The 23387-nt window shown below is 39.2% G+C and overlaps 1 protein-coding gene across 2 annotated transcripts; it reads right to left on the bottom strand.

Annotated features, from left to right (window-relative positions):
* Nucleotides 1-10320: 10320 nt before the first annotated feature.
* Nucleotides 10321-18552, bottom strand: mtx3 (metaxin 3). 2 transcript variants are annotated; one of them, XM_036527692.1, is made up of 9 exons: nucleotides 18472-18552; nucleotides 17426-17495; nucleotides 16983-17059; nucleotides 16669-16761; nucleotides 15956-16138; nucleotides 14579-14655; nucleotides 14159-14316; nucleotides 13585-13673; nucleotides 10321-12990 (listed from the first exon to the last, which is right to left on the bottom strand). In XM_036527692.1, exons 1-9 carry the CDS (start codon nucleotides 18550-18552, stop codon nucleotides 12892-12894), a joined length of 927 nt encoding a protein of 308 aa, XP_036383585.1. In that variant the 3' UTR covers nucleotides 10321-12891. The 2 variants fall into 2 exon arrangements, with proteins under 2 accessions (XP_036383585.1, XP_036383586.1); XM_036527693.1 differs by lacking the exon at nucleotides 13585-13673 and having other exon boundaries at nucleotides 12908-12990.
* Between the last annotated feature and the right edge of the window lie 4835 nt (nucleotides 18553-23387).

Here is a 23387-nt window from a genome sequence, read left to right as displayed (position 1 = left end):
GTGATTCGCGTGAAGAGCGTGTATGTGTTAATGTTTCATTTTAACAAATTCCACAGATGTGCCCTTGACAGTTGAAAAGACACAGGGTGAAATATATTGAGAATAAAAAAAGATTTAATTCACCATCTCATTTTTGTAGACACCTTTGTAACTACCTTACAAACCATTTGTGTTTGATTGCCTACAGTCAGCTGTTGCTTATCAAATGTCCATACCATTCCTCCACTACGATGTGGATAGTGCGCAATCATACTGTCCACATCATGTCCATGACATGGTAAGCCTACTCACCCTAAACCTTTACCCAGAATTCTGTATTTCTGCCCATATGCGGGATTGTTTGTGCAGTCACTGTGGCACACTTTTCCATGCGCACTGTTGCAGATAAATATGACTGAAAGCAGTGCCAGTTGCCTTTAAAAATATTTGGAGTGCTTACAAATTTCTTCCACTAGATGTCCCTCTATAACAACTGATTCAGATTCGCCTCAGCCACGCAAGGAAATCCTGTAACTCAAGTATAAATAAACCTTTAACAATCTGTCGTTAAAACTTATTGCATTTCTTTTTTCTTACTCTAATAAATCGTTAAACCAACCTCAAATGACCCAATGGCCAAAACGTAGGGTATTAAGGCTGTTATCAACGTTTAAATAGTGGTAATTGAAATTAAAGAAGATAACATATACATAATTTGGGATTCAAAAATGTATTAGAAGCATACAGCTAACACTGTGGTAGGTTCTATTATGTAATTGCCAAAGATTCAAAAAGGTTTATTTTACTTTTTCAAAAAGGTTAAATTTACAGATATGCTCTGAATTTCAACTCACTCTTTGTTTACAAATAATCAATCACATGTTTATAGATCATTCATGTTTGATTATGGGTAGTAGTAATAATGTTGCTAAACAACCTACCAAACTGAGCCATCGCCCTCCTCTGCTTACTTAAAGAGCAGATGATATCAGACCACACCCCTCTGGGGCTGTCACAGTGAATTAGGCAGACACCAAAAGTAATTTATCTGAACTTTGAAATAAACAACGTGTCTGAATAACACAGTGCCTAACACATGGAAAACAAAAGTTAGCAATTAAAATACTTTTCTCTTTTCTGTCCCATAATATTTTTTGGTTGTACTGACAGAACAATCATGTTCCATCTGTGATTACTGTACTGCATATAATAGACCATACATAATGGAATGAATCAGTTGATGATGCTGTTTTGTTAACATTCAGTTGTCATAAAATGTGTGCTCCTGCGGTCCACAAAAAATGGACTTCTAGTGCCTCCAAACAAATCCATTAGATATAATATAAGTCAAGATTGCCTGCATTCACTCACTCTCTCCATTCATTAAAACCATTGCTCATAAACATTACACTTTATGCATTGTATTCTTTAACCCATCGAAAAAAAAGTGCCTGAATTTATACTACAAAAAACTGAGGATGACGCAAATGTGATGTAAAGTTCATTGCTGGAGAGGACAATAGTCCAGTGATCTAAGCATTACTTCACATTGCTGCTACCGCAGCTGCCCTGACAGTAACTGACTTTCACTGGGCTCATTATGACACATTTGCGTGAAAAAATCAAATCTATAAAAACAACAGCTGTTCTCTGCTCCAACTGCTATAAAAAGGGGAAGGTTTATATGAGAACGCACAGTAGTTTAGTGCAATCAGCAGGCAAGGAACATTTGCATAAGGAGAATTACTAAAAGTGCCTGTGTCTGTTTTCAATGCAGTACACTACTATGCAGTTTCAGGGCATAGAATGAAGTGACCCTCAGGTCAGAGAGCGAGGGCAGTCAACAATCGCCCTGACTGTGACAGGCCAGAAGGGATAAGGCTTTGGGCAGCAATGGAGTCAGGGTAGCTACAGTGAATTCAGGGGCTCAGTGCCACAATGTGCCATTATATAGTGCATTTCCGTGTTATCTCCTTTCTAACTCAATCAGCACCAATATCAGGCCTCTGTCCAAAGTAAACCGCACCACTTGTTAAGTGCCTGGAGTTTGCTGTCGTTTTCAAGCCTCTGATGTGACCTGCTGTGACTGTTCTGCCTTTTCAAATACCAGGAGCCGGGTGACTTCCACTGACGTCGACACTGAGACGCATTACACAGGGTTTCCATTTCCAAGCGGCCTCACCAGCCACTCCTAACGGCACAGCTTATGTAAGTTCCCCTCGAGTGTCAACCCTGTGTGCCGCTGGAAAAATTCATCTGCAACGCGCTTTCATGAGCGATGCAATGGCTAACGACCTTCCCTGATGCCAGTGTGGATTCCTGTTCTTAAATTAGACCAGAGTAATGAAAGGACTTTAGAGGATTCTTTCTTCTTTTCGACTGGATTACTGCAGCGTTACGTCTAAAACAGATGCTTTCCTAGCTTGCCCAACATACTATTTTGTTGACAATGCACTTTTCAAATGACGTTTCCAGTGTCTGGGATTTGCGTTTGCCACACACACAAGTCGCACATTTCAGACATTGCCTTTGGTTCTCAATACTAGGATGGAACACAGGGTATGTTTGTATGAACAGTTAAAGCAGTTTATATCTGTCTACGTGTCCATTTTTGGGAAAAATGGATTCTTGGAGTAGTTTTTAGGATTATGGACAAGGGAATGTTTTGTGGTGTTTAAATGCCCTGGAGGCCTAACTGGCCCTGCAGAGCAATCAGTTTCAAATCAATGCATATGTAGTTACAAAGACATTGTAAGCGGTTTGGATTTTTGGATGGTTTAGCTCCTGAAGTGCTGTATTGGAGTTTTGTCATGTACTTATGCCCACAGTGAGACAGGAGTGTGCTCTGAGGTGACTCTGAGGTGACTGTCACAGTCTTTTTACACCCAGATCAAGTTTTTTAAGCAAGTTTTGATTCCGCCCTCCAAATCACAGATCAAAGCCTACTCTAACTCTGAACTTTATTTTACGCTTGAAGCTGCCCATTCAGTACATAACAAGGTAACACACACAGACTGGTGCATTGTGCTGCACTGTATTGCACAACTGTAGTGGAATCCAGGCAAAACATGCCTAGGTGCTGACAGACTTTGGATGGAGGGACCCCATAAATTTTATAGTATGTGATACCAGACAGCAACACAGACACCACAGGTGGAACATTCTGTACCGCGCAGAAAAAACGCAGACACTTCCTGACGTTTCACACGACCACAAACTGCCAGACAAGGGCTGAAAACAAGCAGAGAAATAAAACGCGAGGTCCGCTCCTCTTGGACCGAGCAGCGCCTGGCATGTCCAGGGAAGAGGTGAAACAGCGTGCACTTAGCGGGCCGGATGGCCGTCTCTCTGAGTTTTTCGTATTCCTTTGCGCAAAAACACCAGTTCAAAATAAACGCGGCTGCCATGGCGTGTGCGTGCTCTTCACAAACTGAAAGTGGAGAAAATAATGTGCAAATATTCATAGACAGAACTGATCACGTTCCATACATGAAAATGCTAATAGTCACTCTGTAAATGTAAAAATTCTTGAATCATACATTTGTGTTATACTTTTCCTATTTATGTAGAAAGGGAATCACCCTCAAAAATGAAAACAGCAGTGCCTATGAAGAAGTGGTGAGAGGATAAGTCTGCTTCATTTTTTTCTGTAGAAACGCTATCCTCCCTTCATCCTAGCAGGCTAAAATATCCCTGGAGGTTTCAGTCTCCCAACGGTTAAGGAGTGATGTTGTAGTAATGCGGCACATTTTCTTCCTTTCAGCAATTCCAAAGCACCTTGCCTCTATTGTGAAGGAGAGGGAACCCACATCAATGACCACCAATGCGTAGCACCCAGCCATCAGATGAGGCACAGCGAATATTAATGTCACGCTGTGTAAGGGCATTTGGTAAATGTCACAATGTAAATGTAATATTTGTAGCACAGTGCTCACCCATACTTCAGCTGGGAAGCAATGTCAACCACAGCCTCACCTAAATGACACCCTCAGTTTTTCATGCTGAAATAAGAAATTAATCAAGAAATCAAATAATAATTATTAGCATGAGTACAAGGGTGTTTGTGTGTGGCATATTTATCCTGGCAGTCAAAGGACAGCATTCTTTCTCTCTCTCTCTCTCTCTCACACACACACACACACACACACACACACACATACACACGCATACATACACACACATACACACATACACACACACACACACACACACACACACACACACACACACACGCACACACATGCACACACATACACAAACAAACAGACACACACACACGCAAGTACTGTGATGCTGGAAAACATCTGTACACAATGCTGGCCTGGGTTGAAGACTTTCTTTCAGCACCAAAACATGGAGAAGCATTTTATTTTTCCAGAGGAAATATCTCACTCTGAGAATAATTCAATGATTGCTCTCTGGGCACAGCCCGTCTCTCTCTTTCTGCTGAGGAGAAAGAGGTCCTTTTCTTCTGCTTGCATCATTTCCATCGCCCTCCCTGAACGCATGCTGACATCTTCCAAAATATGTTGGATTACCTAAAAAGATAATTGCCTCCATGCTGGATCCCCACAGTGAACTTCTTGTCCCAGTCTGATGCAGTACTGAGCAATATGGGCCAGGATGTCACAGTGGTGATGATGGACAATAAGACTTATGCCCTTGTGTATTTCTTACACAGACACATTAAAAGCATGGAATGACTTGATGGGATCTAGAGGAGTCAGAGATTCTGTGATCCTTCAAGACCAGGGTCAAAACAGCAATAGATTCTATCCAAATTATATGGTAACGCACAGCCAAGACTGGGCCAAATGGCCTGTTCATGTCATTATTCTTTATGTTCTTGTGCATATTCTGCTGTTTTTGCAGTTGGCTGAGTATAGACCTTGGCCATTTCAGTTCAAAAGGAAATATGACGGTGACCACAATGGCGAGACAGATTTTATGCAGTAATTAATCAATCATATGACATCTTAAGGGTATTTTTATTTTATTTTCAATGACAAGATTTCATGTTATCAAGGATATTCATAAAGCATATATTTACACAGCCTTTTTCAAAAATAAAAAAAAATATATTGTTGTGTCTATATATAAAAGGTGTGTATATATAAGAAGATGTCTACATAATTCTCCTGTGATCTTTGTACCTAAGTGGTTTTGTCAAAGCAGTGGTCTGACTCCTTTTTTTGCATGGAAGTAACATCACATACTGAGCTGTGGTCTGGATGAGACCCATGAAAAATGCTGAAATGTAGTGACTTCATGACTGCTGACCACTGCTCAAGACACAACCACAACGTAAAAATGCCCAGCTGCAGTTTATCATGAAGACTGTTTTTATCCAGACACAAAAACCTCAGCCTTTTGTTATTGCTTATTTGAATGAAAAAAAGACAAAATCAAACAAGGCAAACAGCACATCAATTTGCTGTGCAGTGTTTGGTTTTACCGTTTCTCATATGGGATTGACAAAGTGAATATCTTCAAATAACAATTTGATGGGATTAACTACTTTGCATCTTGTAACAATATCAATAGTTATCACTGGACTAAAACCTGTTTATTTTCAGCAAATACAAACTACAGAGTCCAATAGAAATTAAGTATTGATAAACCCCTGCAGATAATCCAGAAATACAGTTCTACCTGCAGTCTAGACTGCATACAATGTAGGCATAATAACCTGCTTTAATTTAAATTTTGAATGGTAGGAGCTCAACTGAAGTTTCCTTCATTGTAAAGAAGTGAATGGTGGGCTAATTCATGGTTTTGAAGCTGACCAGCATGCAAATGACTGAGCTTCATAACACTGCATAGATAAAATGTGACATTTGGCTAGAACAGCACTGGCAGGAAGTGGACATTATGGAAGATAGAGAAAGGAATCATGCCAGTTGATTCTAAATGGTGAAAGACGTCTCTGGGTTTTTCTCAGCTAACATTGAACCTTCCTGGTGTGAGCCTATGTACACATTTACAAAGTCAGACACCACTAGAGAATTTTCTTTTGTGTGAATGTAGTGCATGTGTCACTCCCAAATATAGACAGAACAGCTGGGTAGAGCAATGAGTATCAGCTGCTCCATTAGGTAAAATGTGGAACGACACTGAACCAGCCACAGACTATAAACATGACCTGTCCTTGGATACCACTGTCCAAGGGCCCACAGTGACAATCCAACTGGCACTGACCCAGAGGCACAGCAGCTGTAGCACACATTGATACTGCATTTGCGTGTTTAAAATCTGCTCCACATCAGAGTGGAAGACTGAAATCCTTCAACAATGGCAAAGGTTTTAATCAGAAGTGCTAAGAGAATAAAAAATATTTACAAGTTGAACTTTGAATAAAAATGTTCCAGACACTTTTACTGAGCTTTTGTTTATCCAGAACGACTTCTTATGTACTTGTGTAATATTTGGTCATCACCATTACTCTTACTGATCAGAAAGTAAATTAAAGACTTGTTACTTTTTTCAGTTTCAAGACTTTATTTTTGCTTTGCATCTTACAGTCAGACAAAAAGTGCATAGGACAACATATTGTTTTAGCCTGGTTTCAAGTAATCCCAACAGTATATTAGTATATTATTTACATTTCAGGTGATCAACTGCATTTTATAATGAGAGTGAGTATGGTTAATAGTTCCAAATGAAAACATGTTTATTAACACCTCAATCATTAAATGTCATGGTGGGTTAGCAGAAACATTACAATAAGGAGAAGCCATACAAAATGAAAGACTGACACACAATGTCCTTTGTTTTGACAAGAGACAGTGGAACACAAATGTGGCCTAATATCCAAAATTAAAGCACTTAAACAGAACAATACAGCCATTTTTAAATTAATCAACTTGTGTCAACAGAAAGGAAATTCTAGTCTAGTCCGACCTAAATCATTAGGTACAGAATACCATGAGAGCATGGTTACTGACACTGTGTTGGCCCAAATATAAGGTAGTTCTGATAATAATACGACCCTTTTTCAAATATGAGAATTTTGAAAAAATGCGAACTCCACACAACCATTGAATGCACACGTTATCCACTGGTGTCCCAGTGGCCTCGGGTATTGCCCTTTGCAACTTAGCATAGGTGTTAGCTGTTTTGAATGGACTCCAAACATAGGTCAAAGATGCATCTTTGAAACATATATTAGTGAGGCGAACCCCACCTTATACTGAGGGCAATACAACATTAAGCCAAACACTTCCCCTAACTAAACAATGAAGGCTTTAGGTACAATAAGTACAGGACACTCCTGTCCTATTGCACCCCCACGCTTAAAAAGAGGGTCAAGCGATATCAGCAAGCCAAACCATCTTCTATCCACCATTCGTGCTTTCAGGTTGTTCAGGAGCAAGTACAGTACACACACAAAAAACAAGGCAATGTGTTACGTTAAGGACAACAATGGAAAAATCTATTGAAAAGTAACATATAGCAGGCAACAGAAAGCAAATGATTAGTGATATTTATGTGCAAAATGTTGGTGAAAAAAGAAACTGTTGATTGAAACAGAGGTTTAATACATGAAGGCAGCATACACATATACCTAAAGAAACACTTAAATTAAGGGGTTAGATGTCATATTAACAATGCTTGTCATCTTGAGATAATGACACAGCATATGACTATATAATAAGGAAGAAAATGTATTAATGATACACAAGGAAAAATATTTTCTCACAATAAGAATGCTTAAGAAAATTATCCTTAAACATCCTTCTTCTAAGATAAATCATTTTGATATGATGAAACTGTTATACTGGTAAAAATCTGTTATGACACAATATGAAAATATTCAATTTTTTCTGAGATGCCTAAATATTTTAAATGAGAATCCTGGGTAAAGCGCTAGTAATTATTAGTTTATACCATTCATTTACAATCATATTAAATTATTAACATTAGACACTGAAAGCAACAAAAAAGCTATTAAACCTCTATCCACACTGCTAGGGACTATTAACAACAAATGACGAATACATGACAGAATATATGTGTTCATTTGCATTTCTCCTAATAACATTAAATTCAGAGTGACTGAGTTGGCAAAAATAGGAGTAAATTGAGCAACTTCTATCTGGCTCATTAAACACCAGTAATATAATTTCAAAATAAAATAACATTTCTTGTCATAATGAATACAATATGTCTGATCTACAGCACAAACTGTCTTGAAACAAGACATTATTGAAATATCCTCCCTTCTGCAGTTTTTGTACAGCAGCTACCAAAAAAATGAAAATATATACTATCCAGTACAGAGACTGTCCTGTTTATATATTTCTGTCTGTCAGTCTGATTTGGAAATCTACTGTAGCGGATGTATATGTACAACCAAGTTTTACAATCTTCCACAACCAAGGGCTTATAATTCCAATGAGGAATGGACATCAAACCTGCAAAAACTACTTCAATGACAAGATTTAAAATAAAATAAATGCCAAATTGACTTCTGAACAACAGCACTATACTGTATATTAGAATTCTTTTCACTTAACTGATCATACAAACTATGTGTAGGCTATTTATCCTTTGTACAGTAAGCGTTTCCTTTTCTATACATAACGGTATATAAAAATATCAACAATATGTAATGCATTGCTTTTTAATATAATTCAGCAAAATAACAGCTTTTACTTTGCAGAGGGATGGAGAGTTCAAGGAATTGTGTAGCTCTGCAGTTGCACAGTACATTAAAATGTCTAAGGCACACAGTACCACTTCTGAATACTGTACTGTCTCCTTATGCCTTTCAACAATTTTTAACCAACATTTCACTGGAATATTCATGATGAGCATAGTAAGAATGATTAGGTCATGCCAATTACTTCTGCATTTATGTCAGTGTTCCCCTTCTGAAACAAGGCATATAAATAGCATTTTAGATATTACCTCACTAAACGCAAATAAAAGAAAAAAAAACACAAAACAGTGTGTAAGTAATTTCACAAAGAGATGAAAAGATAAAAACCTTAATACATACATATGTCAGTATCTGAAAATAAATCCCAGGAAGAGTTCACTTAAATGTGCCAAACTCACACCCAAGTCAAATCACCCATACAATGCCAATTATAAATGCCATGCCAAAAAAAAAAAAAAACTTTCTCTGGATTTTTAAATGGAATGGTGGCTTCAAAATGGAATGCATTAATTATGTTTTTATCTGTATTCCTGTGAATTGGGCAGAGAGAACATCCAGTCTTTGAAAAAAAATGTACAGGTTGCTTTGCATCCAAGCAATTATGGATAAAATATGTAAGAGTAGGAGACAGACCGCCAAATACCTACAAATCAACCACAGTCCTAAAGGAATTATTACTGTATCATACAATAAAAAAGACATTCATGTCAGTGAGCTATTGGTGAGTTACTGTGTAGAGGACTCCCTTTATAAGTATGCAACATCAATAAAAATTCAATCACAAGATTAGATGTCAAACCTGCAAAGACCTACTTTTTTAATCTATGTTCTCAGATAACACAGTCCACACCTAAAACCATTCCATAATTTTCTCAGCCTCTTCTCTCATGTAAATATCAGATCTCCCTATCGCAGTCAGAGGTTCACAAAGAACCCCTGTGGAATACTAAAAACACATCAATAATGTATACTTATTCTCCTCAAAAAAAAAGAATTCAAATTTTTTATGAAATATAACATGACGTAATGACGTAACAGGTACTGTCAAACGAAAAACGTACCCCATTTCAAAACTGACACCAGATTTGTGCGCTCAGGGTCAAAGCCAGTACTGTAGCTCTGGATGTAATGACATTCTGAAGACAGAGAATGACCCAACGGCTAGCACAATAAATGTGCAGATCTGGCTCTATTCCTACTGAAACCATTGTTTAAAACCTACTAAACACATTTAAGTTCTCTTGTCCAAATGTAGTATTTGGGGGTGGAGGAATTAGGAGATTCAGTGTCATTTTGTAGTGCTGGAATAACAATTAAAGGCAAGGCTGCCAGGAATGGGTAGGGTTGCCATGGAACACAGTGGCTGATGTCTAATTAGTCTGTCAGAGCTTATTAATGGACACCTGCAGTGAATTCTTAAGTATTCAAAAGACAGCTTTTCATCTACTGCTAACCATTTCATTTTGGAAAGCAGTTATGGAAATTCTGACACTACGCTATAAAGAGATTTTTAGCGGGCCTTGTAACCCTTTTAATTTTTTAATTTTCAATTTACCTTTAATTTTGGGGAGGTGACCTTGAACATTTTGTAAAAAAGGATTTATGTGTACCAAAGACTTTTAGCAGTCAATACTGGATACTGGTGTAGTGGTGTTCTAAAAGTTAGTAAAAATAAAAATTAAAAAAAAAAAAACAGCACACACACACACAACTTAGCTTCCCTTCTTCAAACTTCAGCGAATGCAATATTGCAAAACACAGGCACGTCCAGTCAGTATACTGTTAACACTCTGACACTACACTACAATAGCCATGCCATGAACCTCGATCAAGCATTTAAAAGACAAAAACGTTATCTTGACCAACATGATCACTGAATTCACTACATGGAAGGAATTTTCAAGTCATACAGAATTATGACTTGTCCTGCTTATCACAGGGACATATAACCTGTTCAAAACTGTGTTGTTTCAAACTTCAGAAAAAAGACCACAACATTCATTGTCCCTTTCCACCGTGATATTCCCACAGCCTTCTTGTCTCAGATACACTAATGCAGAAGAAAACGTCCACCCTCTCTACCGTGAAGTTACTGACACAACCAAAGTAAAGGCCATTCAAAATTAATGAATAAACAAAGTTAACCACACACAGAAGCATACATGGATAATATGCAGAATATGTTGTATTACATTAATGATTATTTCAAATGATTATTGTTTTAAGCCATGCAGATACTAAACAATACATATCATTATTTTCACTTGTGCTGGCATATACAGTATATTATGTACAAAAAATAACTGAAAATTCCCTGTAAAAGCAATCTCATGAATTCCACTTTTGTAATTTATTCATAAGTGGATACAATATATAAATATACTGGATAACTGCTAAGAATTTCAGATTATGAGGTGTGTCTATCCAAGCAGAAAAATAGTGTTTACACATATTTCTCAGAGACAGGATTTTCTGTTTCGTTTTTTCCTCTTAGTCCTATCAAAAATAATACCAACGTGCGAAACACTTTCCACAGCAGGTAATATTTCTCTTGATAAACATACTTAAACTTTCTTCCACAGCTCAAGCATACCCTAGCCTCGAAACCTATAATCCCTTAACTCATCTTAAGAGTGAAGCTTAAGAACAAATTATTGAAACCATTACGCTCATGAATACTTATCACGGACAGGTCTGTTAATAGTATTCAAGAAACTGATCAAGCTTCATATGCGCTTTGCAGCTCAACTGACATTTTGAGAACTGTAAATAGCAAAAACAAATTTCCTTCCATTCATGTATGGACTGGAAAAAGTCACCACTGAGAACAATCACAATGCGATATAGAATACTGCTGTCCCAACCTTTCAGTTCAAAAATTAACAAACACTCCATGACAACATACAGTTGCATATGCCTGAAAGTACTGCAGCTCCTGTTTGCTTGTCTCAGTTGATTTGAACTCATAGTCATTCTTACTGGCCTATATGCCTTGACACAACATACCTGGGTACTTTGGGTTTTTGTCTGCAGTCGATATTCACACATGGAAAATATTTTTCTCTTTCAAAAGATGGTTTAGTGTTCTTAGAGCCACACATCATCCAATTACCCATGCCATTTCCAATGAAAGATTCTGACCCCTAATCACAGCTGAACCCTGAGGTTACACAATGATTTCAACCACCGCTTGTAATATTAATTTGGATGTGAGTAAAAAACCCAAAATTATATTGCCCAATTATCTACCAGCATTGATGTATTTCATTGATGTAACATCTAATGACCAGCATTTGACAAAAAATATGCTAATGGTGAATCTTAAATCCTTATTTTAATATCTATTTACAATCTCATTTTGAAATATGAACTGATGAAATTGGTTTTTGGTTCTGCCTCTTGTGATTCTGTAGATCGCCTTGCAATTTACCTTTCAACGTCATGACCTTTTCCCATTTTGACACAATCCTTTGCATTCTTCCTACAGCCATAGCCCTGTACCCTTCAGTACAATGCAGTTTTAAGGACATCTTCAGCACCTCTTTAAGATTAAAACCCAAAGAAAATACATCCCTCTTTTTGAAACAGTCCCTTTGCTTGGATCATGCAGAGGTCACAATAATGTGATCATTTTGAGTTTTTCACAAAACCTACAAAATCTCAAGAGTTTGTGGTCCTTGGGGTAGGATTCACACAGAGAATGTAATAAAAGACCATACTGTGACATGGTAGCTGTCTCACAGCTGCAGAAGGAAAGTCTAAGGTTTTCTAAAGGGCCATATATGAGGTTTTAGGTGAAATGGACGTACGAAAGCTGTAATCTACAAATATGCCCTTTAAAGTGTCCAGGGTTGCACTCCAAACTGCTCCCTCCCTCCTTACATTCCCCCTGATCTCTGATCAGTACTCAGCATATAACGCAGAGTGCTCCCTTTCTGAACACTGATCCTTGATCTGTATGTCTTATTTTGCATGGCTCACATGCCTTACATTTGACAAATTACTCATTGCCCAATAACAGAGCTGGATATTTACAAAAAGTCAAGTGGCCTGCTCCAAGGCTACAGTGACAGTGCACCATCTAGGAAGTGAACCTGCAACCCTCTGGCTACAAGCCCAATTCCGTAATCGCTAGGCATCAGGGACCAGCGTGAAAGAGGGGAGCGGGAGGCTATGGGGGCGGTTTAGGGTGCAGCACAGACTGAGAGTAATGTACTTCCTGAAGGACCCACACATGGAGCATTGTGGGGTCATGCTGGCGAGGAGTTCCTCTCGTTGGACAGGGAGGGGGGTTTGTGGTCCGGCCTGCGGGGTCTGTGCTGGGGACTGCTGCGCAAATTGTCATCCATCTGCCACAGACAGACAGCAGTCACTACACGTTGCTAGACATACTGATCTGGGTACAGCCTACAACCACACACTGCACACAACAACAACAGGAACACAAACTGCAGGAACACTCTAACAGGTGAGTACACATCAATTTCAACACACAATATGCTATATGTATGTCACACTATGCAAATCTTGCAGACACCACATACGCTTGTACTGGCGACAGAAAATTCTTTTTCATACGACTGGTCAATGCAGAAACATCTGTGTAGGTTTACTTTGTGTGGATCACTTTGTCTTCATAGTACTTCTGATAATATTAACATGCAATTAAGGTACTTCTGTTTTCTGGATATAATATGATTTTGGAGTCAGAAAACACATTACTGTGCATTCAGACGACTGGTGACAGGATAAACAAACAGTGCCATTAATGAATAAATGAGCCCTTGTGCACCTAATGTGAACTCAAAGCCAAGGTCTGAAGCAGAGTATATATATTGCAGTGTGCTTGCATCAGCTTTGCGTAAATATTTAAAGGGGAGGAATGCAAATGATTTGGCATGCAGAGAGAGCAGGGGGAAATGCAAAATGAATTGAGCGTGGACCTTCTCGATAAGGTTGGACTCTTTATTAACAAGCTGTGTCAGTTTCTGGAGATTTGCATCTACTGTGTCCTGGCTGGCTGGAGGTGAACCTGAGAAGGGATCAGAGAATGGAGAGAAGACAGAAACAGACACCATCCCAAAGACAGGGAGAGAAGAAGAACATTTCCCAATCATGTGACAGTGGCAGAAAAAGGATGTTAACGCAGCTGGAGTTAGTAAACCAAGATTCAGCTCACCCGGGAGGTGCACAAACAGTTACCTCTAACTTGCAGAAATGCAATGTAACACTTCCAAAAGTAACACATCTAGGAATTACCCATCTGTCTTGACAATCTTAAAGGCCTGCAACTGTACTGGCTTTGTCCTTAACATCTGCAAACTTGCATGAACAATGTGTTTGACTGGATTTAAATAGCTAATTTATACCTGCCTGCAATATCCAGTTAATCTATGGATATTGTTAATCTAACTGGATATAAAAAGCCTTATTTATAATTAATTGCAATATCCAATCCAACCCATTCTGTGGGTTTTGTTTTCTCACAGAAGTACACTTCGACACCCATAAGCTTACCAGGGGCACTGTCTACAAAGTAGGTCTTGAGGACGGCATCGCAGAATTGGCACAGGTTGGTGAGCTGACTCAGGTGCTGTTGTAGTTGACCGCTGGGGAGGCTAGCTTTCCGGAGAGGGGCGATGTAGCCAAACACAAAGGCATCGAGGCTTGCTGGCCTGGAAAAGGACAGTAGGAATCTGAGGATTCGTCTGTACAAAAGAGACATCTGTTTACGTCTGCAGGGGTTATGTGCCATGTACTCCTCTTCAGTTGAGACAAAATGAGCACTTGTCACTGTGAAGGAGCCGTTATACAGTATCACAAATGCGGATCCGCTTTGTTTACAAGGGAATAAAGTACAGTTACAGACCACTGTTGTTCACTTCAGCATGTGCTGTGCATGCACACCATTTCCTCCCCAGAGAGTGCAGTACTCACATCTTTCCAAAGAAATACTGGGATGATCCTAGTCTGTGGGACAGCAGATTCAGGCACTCTTTAGCCTCACTGTAGATCTAATGAGAGAAGGACTGGATTTCAATATTTTTGTTCTGATTGGGGGCACCATCCTGCACTGCAAAAATGGTTACCTCATTGACCTAAAAGAATCTGCAACAGAGCAAACAAACTGACTTCAGTATAAACAAGCTGTTGGGCAGTACTTGTTTGGAGTTTTTAAAGTAAAAGATGTTGGTTGACAGAGGTCTTCAGACAGACATCATACATTTGTTTAATTAAAAACTGCATAACTAGAGCTGCATGCCTCAAGCAGTGTCTGAAATGTTTTAAAATGAGTAGGAAAGACAACAAAATTCCAATGGGCATTCTTCCCCCATCTTGCTTTGAAAGTCAACACTGCTGAAAAAAAAAAAAAAAGACTACCAGTTGAATTTGTTCATCTTACAACGATCTTATAATGTTGCTTTCACAACCTGAAGGGCTGGTTAAACAGTCATCGAATCTTGGTCTTAGGATGATCTCACTGACCACAGGATGAAGCAAAGTCTGACAGATCCACCCAAGTGTCAGAGACTCGGGCCTGTGATTTACTCTGGACCTTGCTCTTGGGCCCACTCTTTCACACAGAGTCTCTCCGTCTGCCCTCTGGGGATGGGAACACTTCACCCGCCGCTCAGATTACAGGCAGCCGCCAGGGTGCCAAAGCCACAACAAAACCCCCACTTTCAAAGCGAAATTCCTGTCAGTTTCGCACACTGACACAGGCTGAATATCAAGGCAAAAGTCTCATTCACGCCAAGGAGCAATAAAACTGTCCTTTCTGTGCACAAAGACTGAAAGAAAAATGACAGCTGTAAAAATGTCACTATCACATCTGATTTCTTCTGCTACAAAATAGTAATCTTTTATCCATTAGAACACATTATGTGGAACTGCACATCGTGTGCCACACAGAATAATATTAACAATAACATGTTCAGTTAAAACAGATCAGCTACAAGCTGGAGACAACCAAGAGTGTGCAACTCTCAACAAACTAGATCTGCCTGGACATGCATACAGCTCCAGCCTTAAACACAGCTCTAAAACTCTGAGCTCTATTCATCCAAGCACTAAAGACCTCACTCTATGCTCTCATTCACCCATTCACACATGACACACCTGACACAAAACAAAATCTGTTGTCTACTAACAATGTGTCACTTGCACTGTTCTACAATAAACGTACTGCAACTGTGAAATTCCAACAAGGATGCATAATGTCTAATATCTAACAAGAATGTCTAATATAATAATGTTATCACTTGCATGAGAAACAACTGGGTGATGTGGTTTTGCCACTGGTGAAAAACGTACCTTTGCCTCCACCTCAGTGACGCTGTGCAGTGGGGACTCCCCTTTGGTCAGCAGGATGCGGGACAGGGCCACGCTGGACATCCGGCTCGGGAGGAAGAAGTTGAGCGGGAACGGGGAGCGGGAGGCGAACCACGGCCTGGTCAGGTTGGCGTAGTTCTCCGCGTCCACCCAGAACGTGTGCAGCTGCAAAGCGGTCGTAAAACACCAACCTCAATAAACACGGGCAGCAGTGTGGGGTAGCAGGGCTTGTAACCCTAGAGTTACTGATCCAATTCCCTGGTTGGAAGTACCACTGTTGTAGCTACCTTTGGGTAGCTACTTCTGACTTCTAAGCTGAACCACCTTAAATAAAATATCCAGTTGCAGAAACAGATATGATGTAAAACTATTTTTTTTAGTTGATTATTTAAGTCGCTCTGGATAGGAGCATGTGCTAATCAAACACAATGTAATGTAATACAACAGAAACTTCTGCTACTATTACTTCTATTCTATTTCTATCACTCTTGTGACTGGACTCAAAATACTAAAAAGATTTTCCTAAAACTTGCAATACTTGCTGAGGACTATATGCTATACCATATATTACAACTGCATTTGGCCTGCAAATTGCCAACACTGGGTTTACAGTTAGCTATACATTGTGGCTCCCCATACAATTTTTCAATACTATTATTGTGATGTCCGGATTCCAGTGTGTATATGGCACATACCAGTGCTGGTTTCAGCTTCTCCTGAAGCAATGCAATGTATGCCATAGTGTCTGCTCCCTGTTTGGCTGAAAGTTCATAGTCAGCATTGTACCTCTGTGAAGAAAGGGAAAAATCATTAGTCTTTTGTCACACTGCAAAACCTTGGAAGGGAGGAAAATTACACAGTGTGGAGTAACTAGACAGTGCAAACAATGAGAAAGTCTGACAGACGGTCTAATTAGATGTACTTGTATACAGACCATTTTTAGCATTTCAAAGACCTGTTCCAAAACCACAGGACCTTTAAGGTTCAAAGGGGCCAAAAAGAGAATTACCCGTTTTCTTAAGAAGTTGAGAATTTGCACTGGTTCTGTCACCGTGGCTCCTTCAGAGTGCAGAGCTGGTACTGTCCCTGTCACCACGAGAGATGGACAGCATAGTGTGAAACTTTGCATACAAACAGCACTTTAAATATACCTGTCAACATCTTTTCTTTCATATTAAAGATCTGAGCATTCTACACGAAAAATCTTAAAATGTCTGATGATATTAACTACACGTGACAAGCAACACAAAAGTGGAGATAAATCAGCCCCTTGTCTCGTCTGTCTCTATAGCGTTGGCAAACACGCTGAAGATCCATTATTGAGCTACCTACCAAGCCAGTACAGTGTTCATGTGTGTATGGGGGCGTGGTCAAAATCTAGAGCTACAAACAAGTTACGGCAGTGTAAATTAGCAGGCTACGTTAATTATTTTAACTTGCTGGCTAAATTACCTGTCAGGGTCTTCCACGTCCAATCAATTGGATGAATTGTCAGTGTAGCCCCTGAAAATTTAGCGTAAGCCTGGGAAAAACGAAGAGAGGGTCAAAAATCACGGTCAGATAATAGAATGACTGACGTTAGCTAAGGATAATGGCGCTTACGTTAATTACTTAGACCAACTATCTAAAATCCTAGCTAGGTACCATCAATCTAGGCAGGCCACCTAACTAAAAAGTAAAAAACAAAAAACTAACTGCACCAGCTAACACAAAAGTGTAACATCGTTAAATTAGATAGACTAGTGAGCTTGCCTGCTAACAACCAAAAAGTTTTCTCTTCGCTGACACTGCATGATTGATGGCTATTCAACTAACGTCTTGACAGATATGGGGTTGAAAAACGGATTGCCGATTAAAGACTGTCGAGGTAGCCTTCATTTTTGGGTATAAAACATTAGCTAGCTCGCCAGCCACATAGCTAACCTTGCATCCCGTAGGCGTCCAGAGGTGTCACCTTGCGAGAAGAGGGTGCAATTAAGCTTACACGATTTTACGAATGTGGCAATGACTGAACATCAGTAGAGTACAGTATAAATGTCTTAACACATAGAAGATTGTGAAAGAATACCCGCTATGCTTCTGACATCGACACTGACCTTGAATAACGAGCTATCTAGTAGGAACGGGAATGTTAGCAAGCCAGCTAGCGAATGTGAGCTATGCGCCGTGCTTTGCATAGTCTCCTTAAAGGTATTAACACTACTTAGCTGGCTGGCTAGGTCGATCCCCACTTAAGGCAGCAGCTAACTGTATGCATCAATGTATGGTGGCAAACTGGCTAGTAAGTTCACTGGACCAGCTAGCGAAGTAACATGCTTGTTATTAATGTTACTTTTTGCAGAAAGGATGATAGCTAGCTAACGTTTGCTAGCTACCTGACAACCTAACCACGGCAATAGTCTCATAATTCTACTTCATAATTCTGTTCGCTTCAGGATAAGTCAACGAAACACGGCTGTAAATTTAGCTGCAATAAGAGTGTATTAAAAAGCAATTACCAGTACAATGAGGGAATCTGTATGTACAGAAGGCAAACCCCAATCGCCTCCCCAACAACTGAGCTCCATGGGAGTCGCCATGTTTATTTCGCTGAGCAGGAAGTAAGAAATTTACAGTCTTTTCAATTGTACGCTTTCATGTCATACGCCGCACATCTATTCATTTTCAGAGCCATGTGAAACCCTGGCTGACTGTCACATTGGTTATGACATTACATCAAATATAGGTATCCTGCTCACATTATAAGTGTAGAACAGTTAAAGACAAAAGCCAGATATCATGGTTTTAGGAGCTGGGTTTGAAAAATAAGGGTTGCAGGTTTGACTCTTACAAGTTTTACTGTGTAAGAGTATCTACCTTTGTTGGGATATAGGCTGTAACAGTTAAGTTTTGGTTTCCACAAGTAACATTACCAGCGCTTAAACTATCAATTTGCCATCACTCATTTTAAACGAATGAATCGGAATATCCTACTGCATTTGGTGACACCTGGAGATACAAGCTTATGTGCAAGTCACTTATGTTGGAAGCAAAAAAAATCAGTGCATTAGTCAGTTAAACGTAAGCATTGCCATGGATTGGCCTTGTGCTTTGGCAACTTGCCTGTCTGAGGAAACAGCAACCACTGAATTTGTGAAAAATAACAATTTACATTTACAATTAACATTTACATTTACATTTACATTTACATTTATTTATTTAGCAGACGCTTTTATCCAAAGCGACTTACAAAAGTGCATACAGTAAGTACAGCGACAGTACGGGGACAGGACAAATATGCTTTAACTTTCTGTGGCTTTTCCAGCTTAGTATTAAATTCAATTTAGATATTTTCGCTGTGGAACTGTGGAACTGAAGTTAATGAGAGTTTCCATTACCAAATGGCACAGTTATTTACTTTTTTATATGTACATTTAGCTATTTGTCAGCCAAAAAACAATAAACTTGAACAACAATAAACATGAAAACTGGGTCAGTTGTTGTGAGACGAATATTCTCACTGGTTTCAGAAAGTTGTGAGTTGGTTGAAAAAAAATTATTACAGTTACATTGATCAAAATAATAGTTGGTCACGTCTTTAAGAATGTCATTGAAGGATACCAATTTAGTTGTTTATTGTGGCTTCTGGGCTGTGAACTTGGATTTTCTTCATGTGTCAGTCAGCTGTTTTAGATATATGTTTCCTTCACTACTAAGTTCTTGTTGGAACCCCTGTTTACTCGATATGTGTTGATGAATGTGCTGAGTTAAGGGTGATCTGTTTTTTTGCTAAGAGATTACTTTCACCAGAAAAAAAAAAAAAAAAAGCTCTTAACTGTATCACAGCTTGGCAGCAACCTGAGCTTGTTCTATTCTGTATGGCCACTGCCAGAGTCAAGTCAAAATGTTTTATTCTCAATTTTAGGTTGTGGTAAACAGATAAATATGTTGCGGTAAATAGTTTATGTGAGATGCATTTTATCCATCTAAACAAGTTGCATGAATAGGATGTTTCCGCAAGCATTTGTTCAGTGAATCTCAGTAATCTCATTGTCTGTAAGTCTAATCCATTCAAGCTCATTAAGATTGGTTGCTCTTTATCAGATCAAATAATTACAGTCAGTTAGTAGTCAAAGTGATCAGCTAGAGGTTTCATATCACTTGCAGGTTACAAAACCCTGTCAGTGAGCACATAGGCCCCTAGTTTTCCATGACAATATTTGACCACCTGTCAATGCCTATTGTGTACCAGCAGGTGGTGCTGTACTGTTGCCAAGGGCAAAAATGACATCAAACGCATTCACACATAAACACTGATTGTGCTCAAATTTATGCATTTTTGTACATAATGTTTATTATGATGCAAATGATCCACAGAGTGGCATTGTGGTAACAAGCAGGATTCCTTACCCTCCTTACCCAAAAGGTTGCTGGTTTGATTCTAGGCTGGGGCAATGCTGTTGTACCCTTGAGCAAAGTATTTAAACCAGAATTGTCTCGTTAAAAAATTCAACTGTGTAGATTGATAACATGTAAAGCTGTGACATATGTAAGTTGCTCTGGATACGAGCTTCTGCTAAATGACAATGATGTAATGTCATGATCGTGCTAGAGGTGACAAAATACACAAAAGTAATGAAGATGTTTCTTAAACACATGTAACTGAAATGCTGGGACTTGAACATGCTAATATACACTGAGATGCCATGCTAGAGCTAAGCAAATGAAGTTCAAGTATTTGCTTCAGGTAACATTCAAATGGAAACTGCATGGCAAAAGTTTTTGTTTAAAGAAAAAGGAAGGAAAAGTTGAGTTTTTAAAAAGCCAGTTTATGAATGTACAACCTAATGACGTTTCCTGTAAGCAGTGAAAGGTCTCTTAGAAAATCCATTGCGTTTTTTTGGTAGCAATAAACTTTCCAGTCTGTCTGACTCTCATTTATTGGAATGCAATGGTTACGTCCTCTAAAAATCTGTAACACAGGAAACACTGGTACATTTTAGGTGGATGGTTCAATCATAGTACTCCTCCCATACATTGCAGTCAATCTAGACATCAAACTCCACACTGAGTTTGTAGGTTAAAAACTAAAAGCATTAAAACAATATATATTCCCTGTCTGCAAGGTAAACCCCAGTGTGTGTGTCCTACAATACACAGTAAGCCTTCCTTTGTACAAACTGTGCTGCTAACCTTGGCAGAGACAAACAAGGCAGTTGAGAGTGGTTTTAAGGAAAGAGTTAATGTGTCTGCATGTACGCTTGTGTGTGTGTGTGTGTGTGTGTGTGTGTGTGTGTGTGTGTGTGAGAGAGAGAGAGAAACTGAGAGAAAGAGCAAGAAAAAGTGGGTGTGAAAGGCTGTTTGCCAAGTACTACTAATACTCAATACAAAAAAGCCAGATTGTGTGTGAGTGAAAGAATGTGGGCATGAAGTGGTATGGCAATACTACTGAGTAATATTTTACCAAAGACTCATAGCCCATTGCTCGTAGATTTACAGGGAACAGGTAGCTCACAGTGGCTGTAAAAGATGTTGAGGGAGAAAATGTATAAACAGTGTTGAGCTTTTGGAAGAGTAATATTATTCAGGAAAGGCTTATAAAAATGTTTACCGGAGATTCTTTTTGGCAGGGAGCTCCCCTCTTTCAATGCTTTGCATCGGTTCCAGTGAATTTTGTTATTCTTGTAAAGATTTTAACTTTAACTGGATGTGATCACAATACTTGGCCGTAAATCTTTTTTCCTTTGTGTAATAGATGAAAGATCCAACCCGGCACCTTTCCAACACCTGCTGCAAACAAAAAAGACATTGGAGTGCTAGGTGTCCGGATTTCGGTAAATACGGGTTCTCACCAGAGCGCCAGAGGAACTGTGGAAATGCACTTGGGAAGGTGAGTGTAGCACATTTGCCAAAAAATGTGGAAAATGTAGTCTCTTCTCTCATATGTCCAAACAGTAACCACTATAATTGAAGTGATGAGGAACAGACATTTAACTTGGAACCGTGACAGAGTAAAACTATGCCATATTACAGGGATAGGCTACATATTGAAGTATTTCTGCTGTTATTGAAATCCATTGTTCGCTGTTGAGGACACTGAACAATGTAGTCTATAAGAATACGCCTTCCACCAATATGAAAACTTCAGAATGTAACATCAATATTACATTCATATTACAAGGGACAGCTTTTCTAAGAACAGAAATGCTTGTCACACAGTAGTGCTACAGGAATTTGTTCAAAGTGAAGACCCATGGGATGCCTGTTAGGACAAAAAGTCCTACAAACAGCAGAATGTTTATGTAAGCACAAGAGCCAACTATTTTACAGGAAACAATAAAAGTGTGTGATGCAGACTATGGGATTTCTTTCTTTCAGTTAAATCATTTCCTCACACACGTGTGTGTCGTTGCAGAAACTCTCTTATTGTGTTGTATCTGCAAGGACAAATGCTATTTTGCTATTTATTTTGGCAGCTCCAACATTAAAGCACAAACCTGCAATTAATAATATATTTACTTTCGACTCTTTCAGGAAAACAAATCAGTGAATCAGAAACAGCAGAATAAAGAATAACAGTGATAAAATATTGAATGCACAGATTTAAGGTTGATCATTTTATGTCTTCCTGAATGGGAGGCAATTGCTGTCCTTTGTAACGCATTTATAATCCTTTGTCCTTTATTACCTCCTCCACCACTAGGGGGAGTGGCTTTAGTGTGATAGTGTGACCTGTGTGAGGCTGTGAGTCTGTCTGTGAATAGAATAACCGAAAAGGTTTTTGATGTGATTGGATGAAACTTGGTGAGATGACTCACTATGGGCCAAGGAGGAAATAATTATATTTTAGGGTTGCTATGGCAACTCGTGAGGTTGGCACGTGTATGCTCGGCCCGAAGTGCCACTGTAGTTTGTGCATTGTGATGAAAATTTCGGATAACACAAATTAAATGCGAATATAATCAATTCTGTGAACAAATAAAGGATCAGTTCCATTTTTGCCAGCAATAATGCACTTACACAGAATTAATTACCAAATACAGCATTGCTACACTGTGCAAGCCTCCAATAACAGCATCTTCTGACAGGTGTAGTGTCCAGTCATTTCATATGTTCAGTGACGAGGAAAGGATAAGTGTATGATCGTACAAGTGGTTAGTACGCTGCTCAGTGATTCACAAATCCTCAAAGGACAGTGACTCAGAAAGAGTGAGGTTTGTGAGGTTTGTGTGGCTCGTGTGGTTTCCGGAAAGCTCTGGGTTGGGCTGGGCTGTCGCACCTTCTCTGTTGGAGGCCATCCGAAAAAGGCATAACCCACTCCGGCCACGTGGTCGCCAGTCATGGGACTGTGCAGCACTTCAGCCAAGTGCGCAGGGACGTACCTCACTCTCGAACTATGGCAGTCTAGCCTCCCTCTCCGTCTTTTAACCACTGA

This window comes from Megalops cyprinoides, chromosome 4 (assembly GCF_013368585.1).
Source record: "Megalops cyprinoides isolate fMegCyp1 chromosome 4, fMegCyp1.pri, whole genome shotgun sequence".
NCBI classification, from domain to species: domain Eukaryota; kingdom Metazoa; phylum Chordata; class Actinopteri; order Elopiformes; family Megalopidae; genus Megalops; species Megalops cyprinoides.
This window is presented reverse-complemented; position numbering and strand designations above follow the sequence as displayed.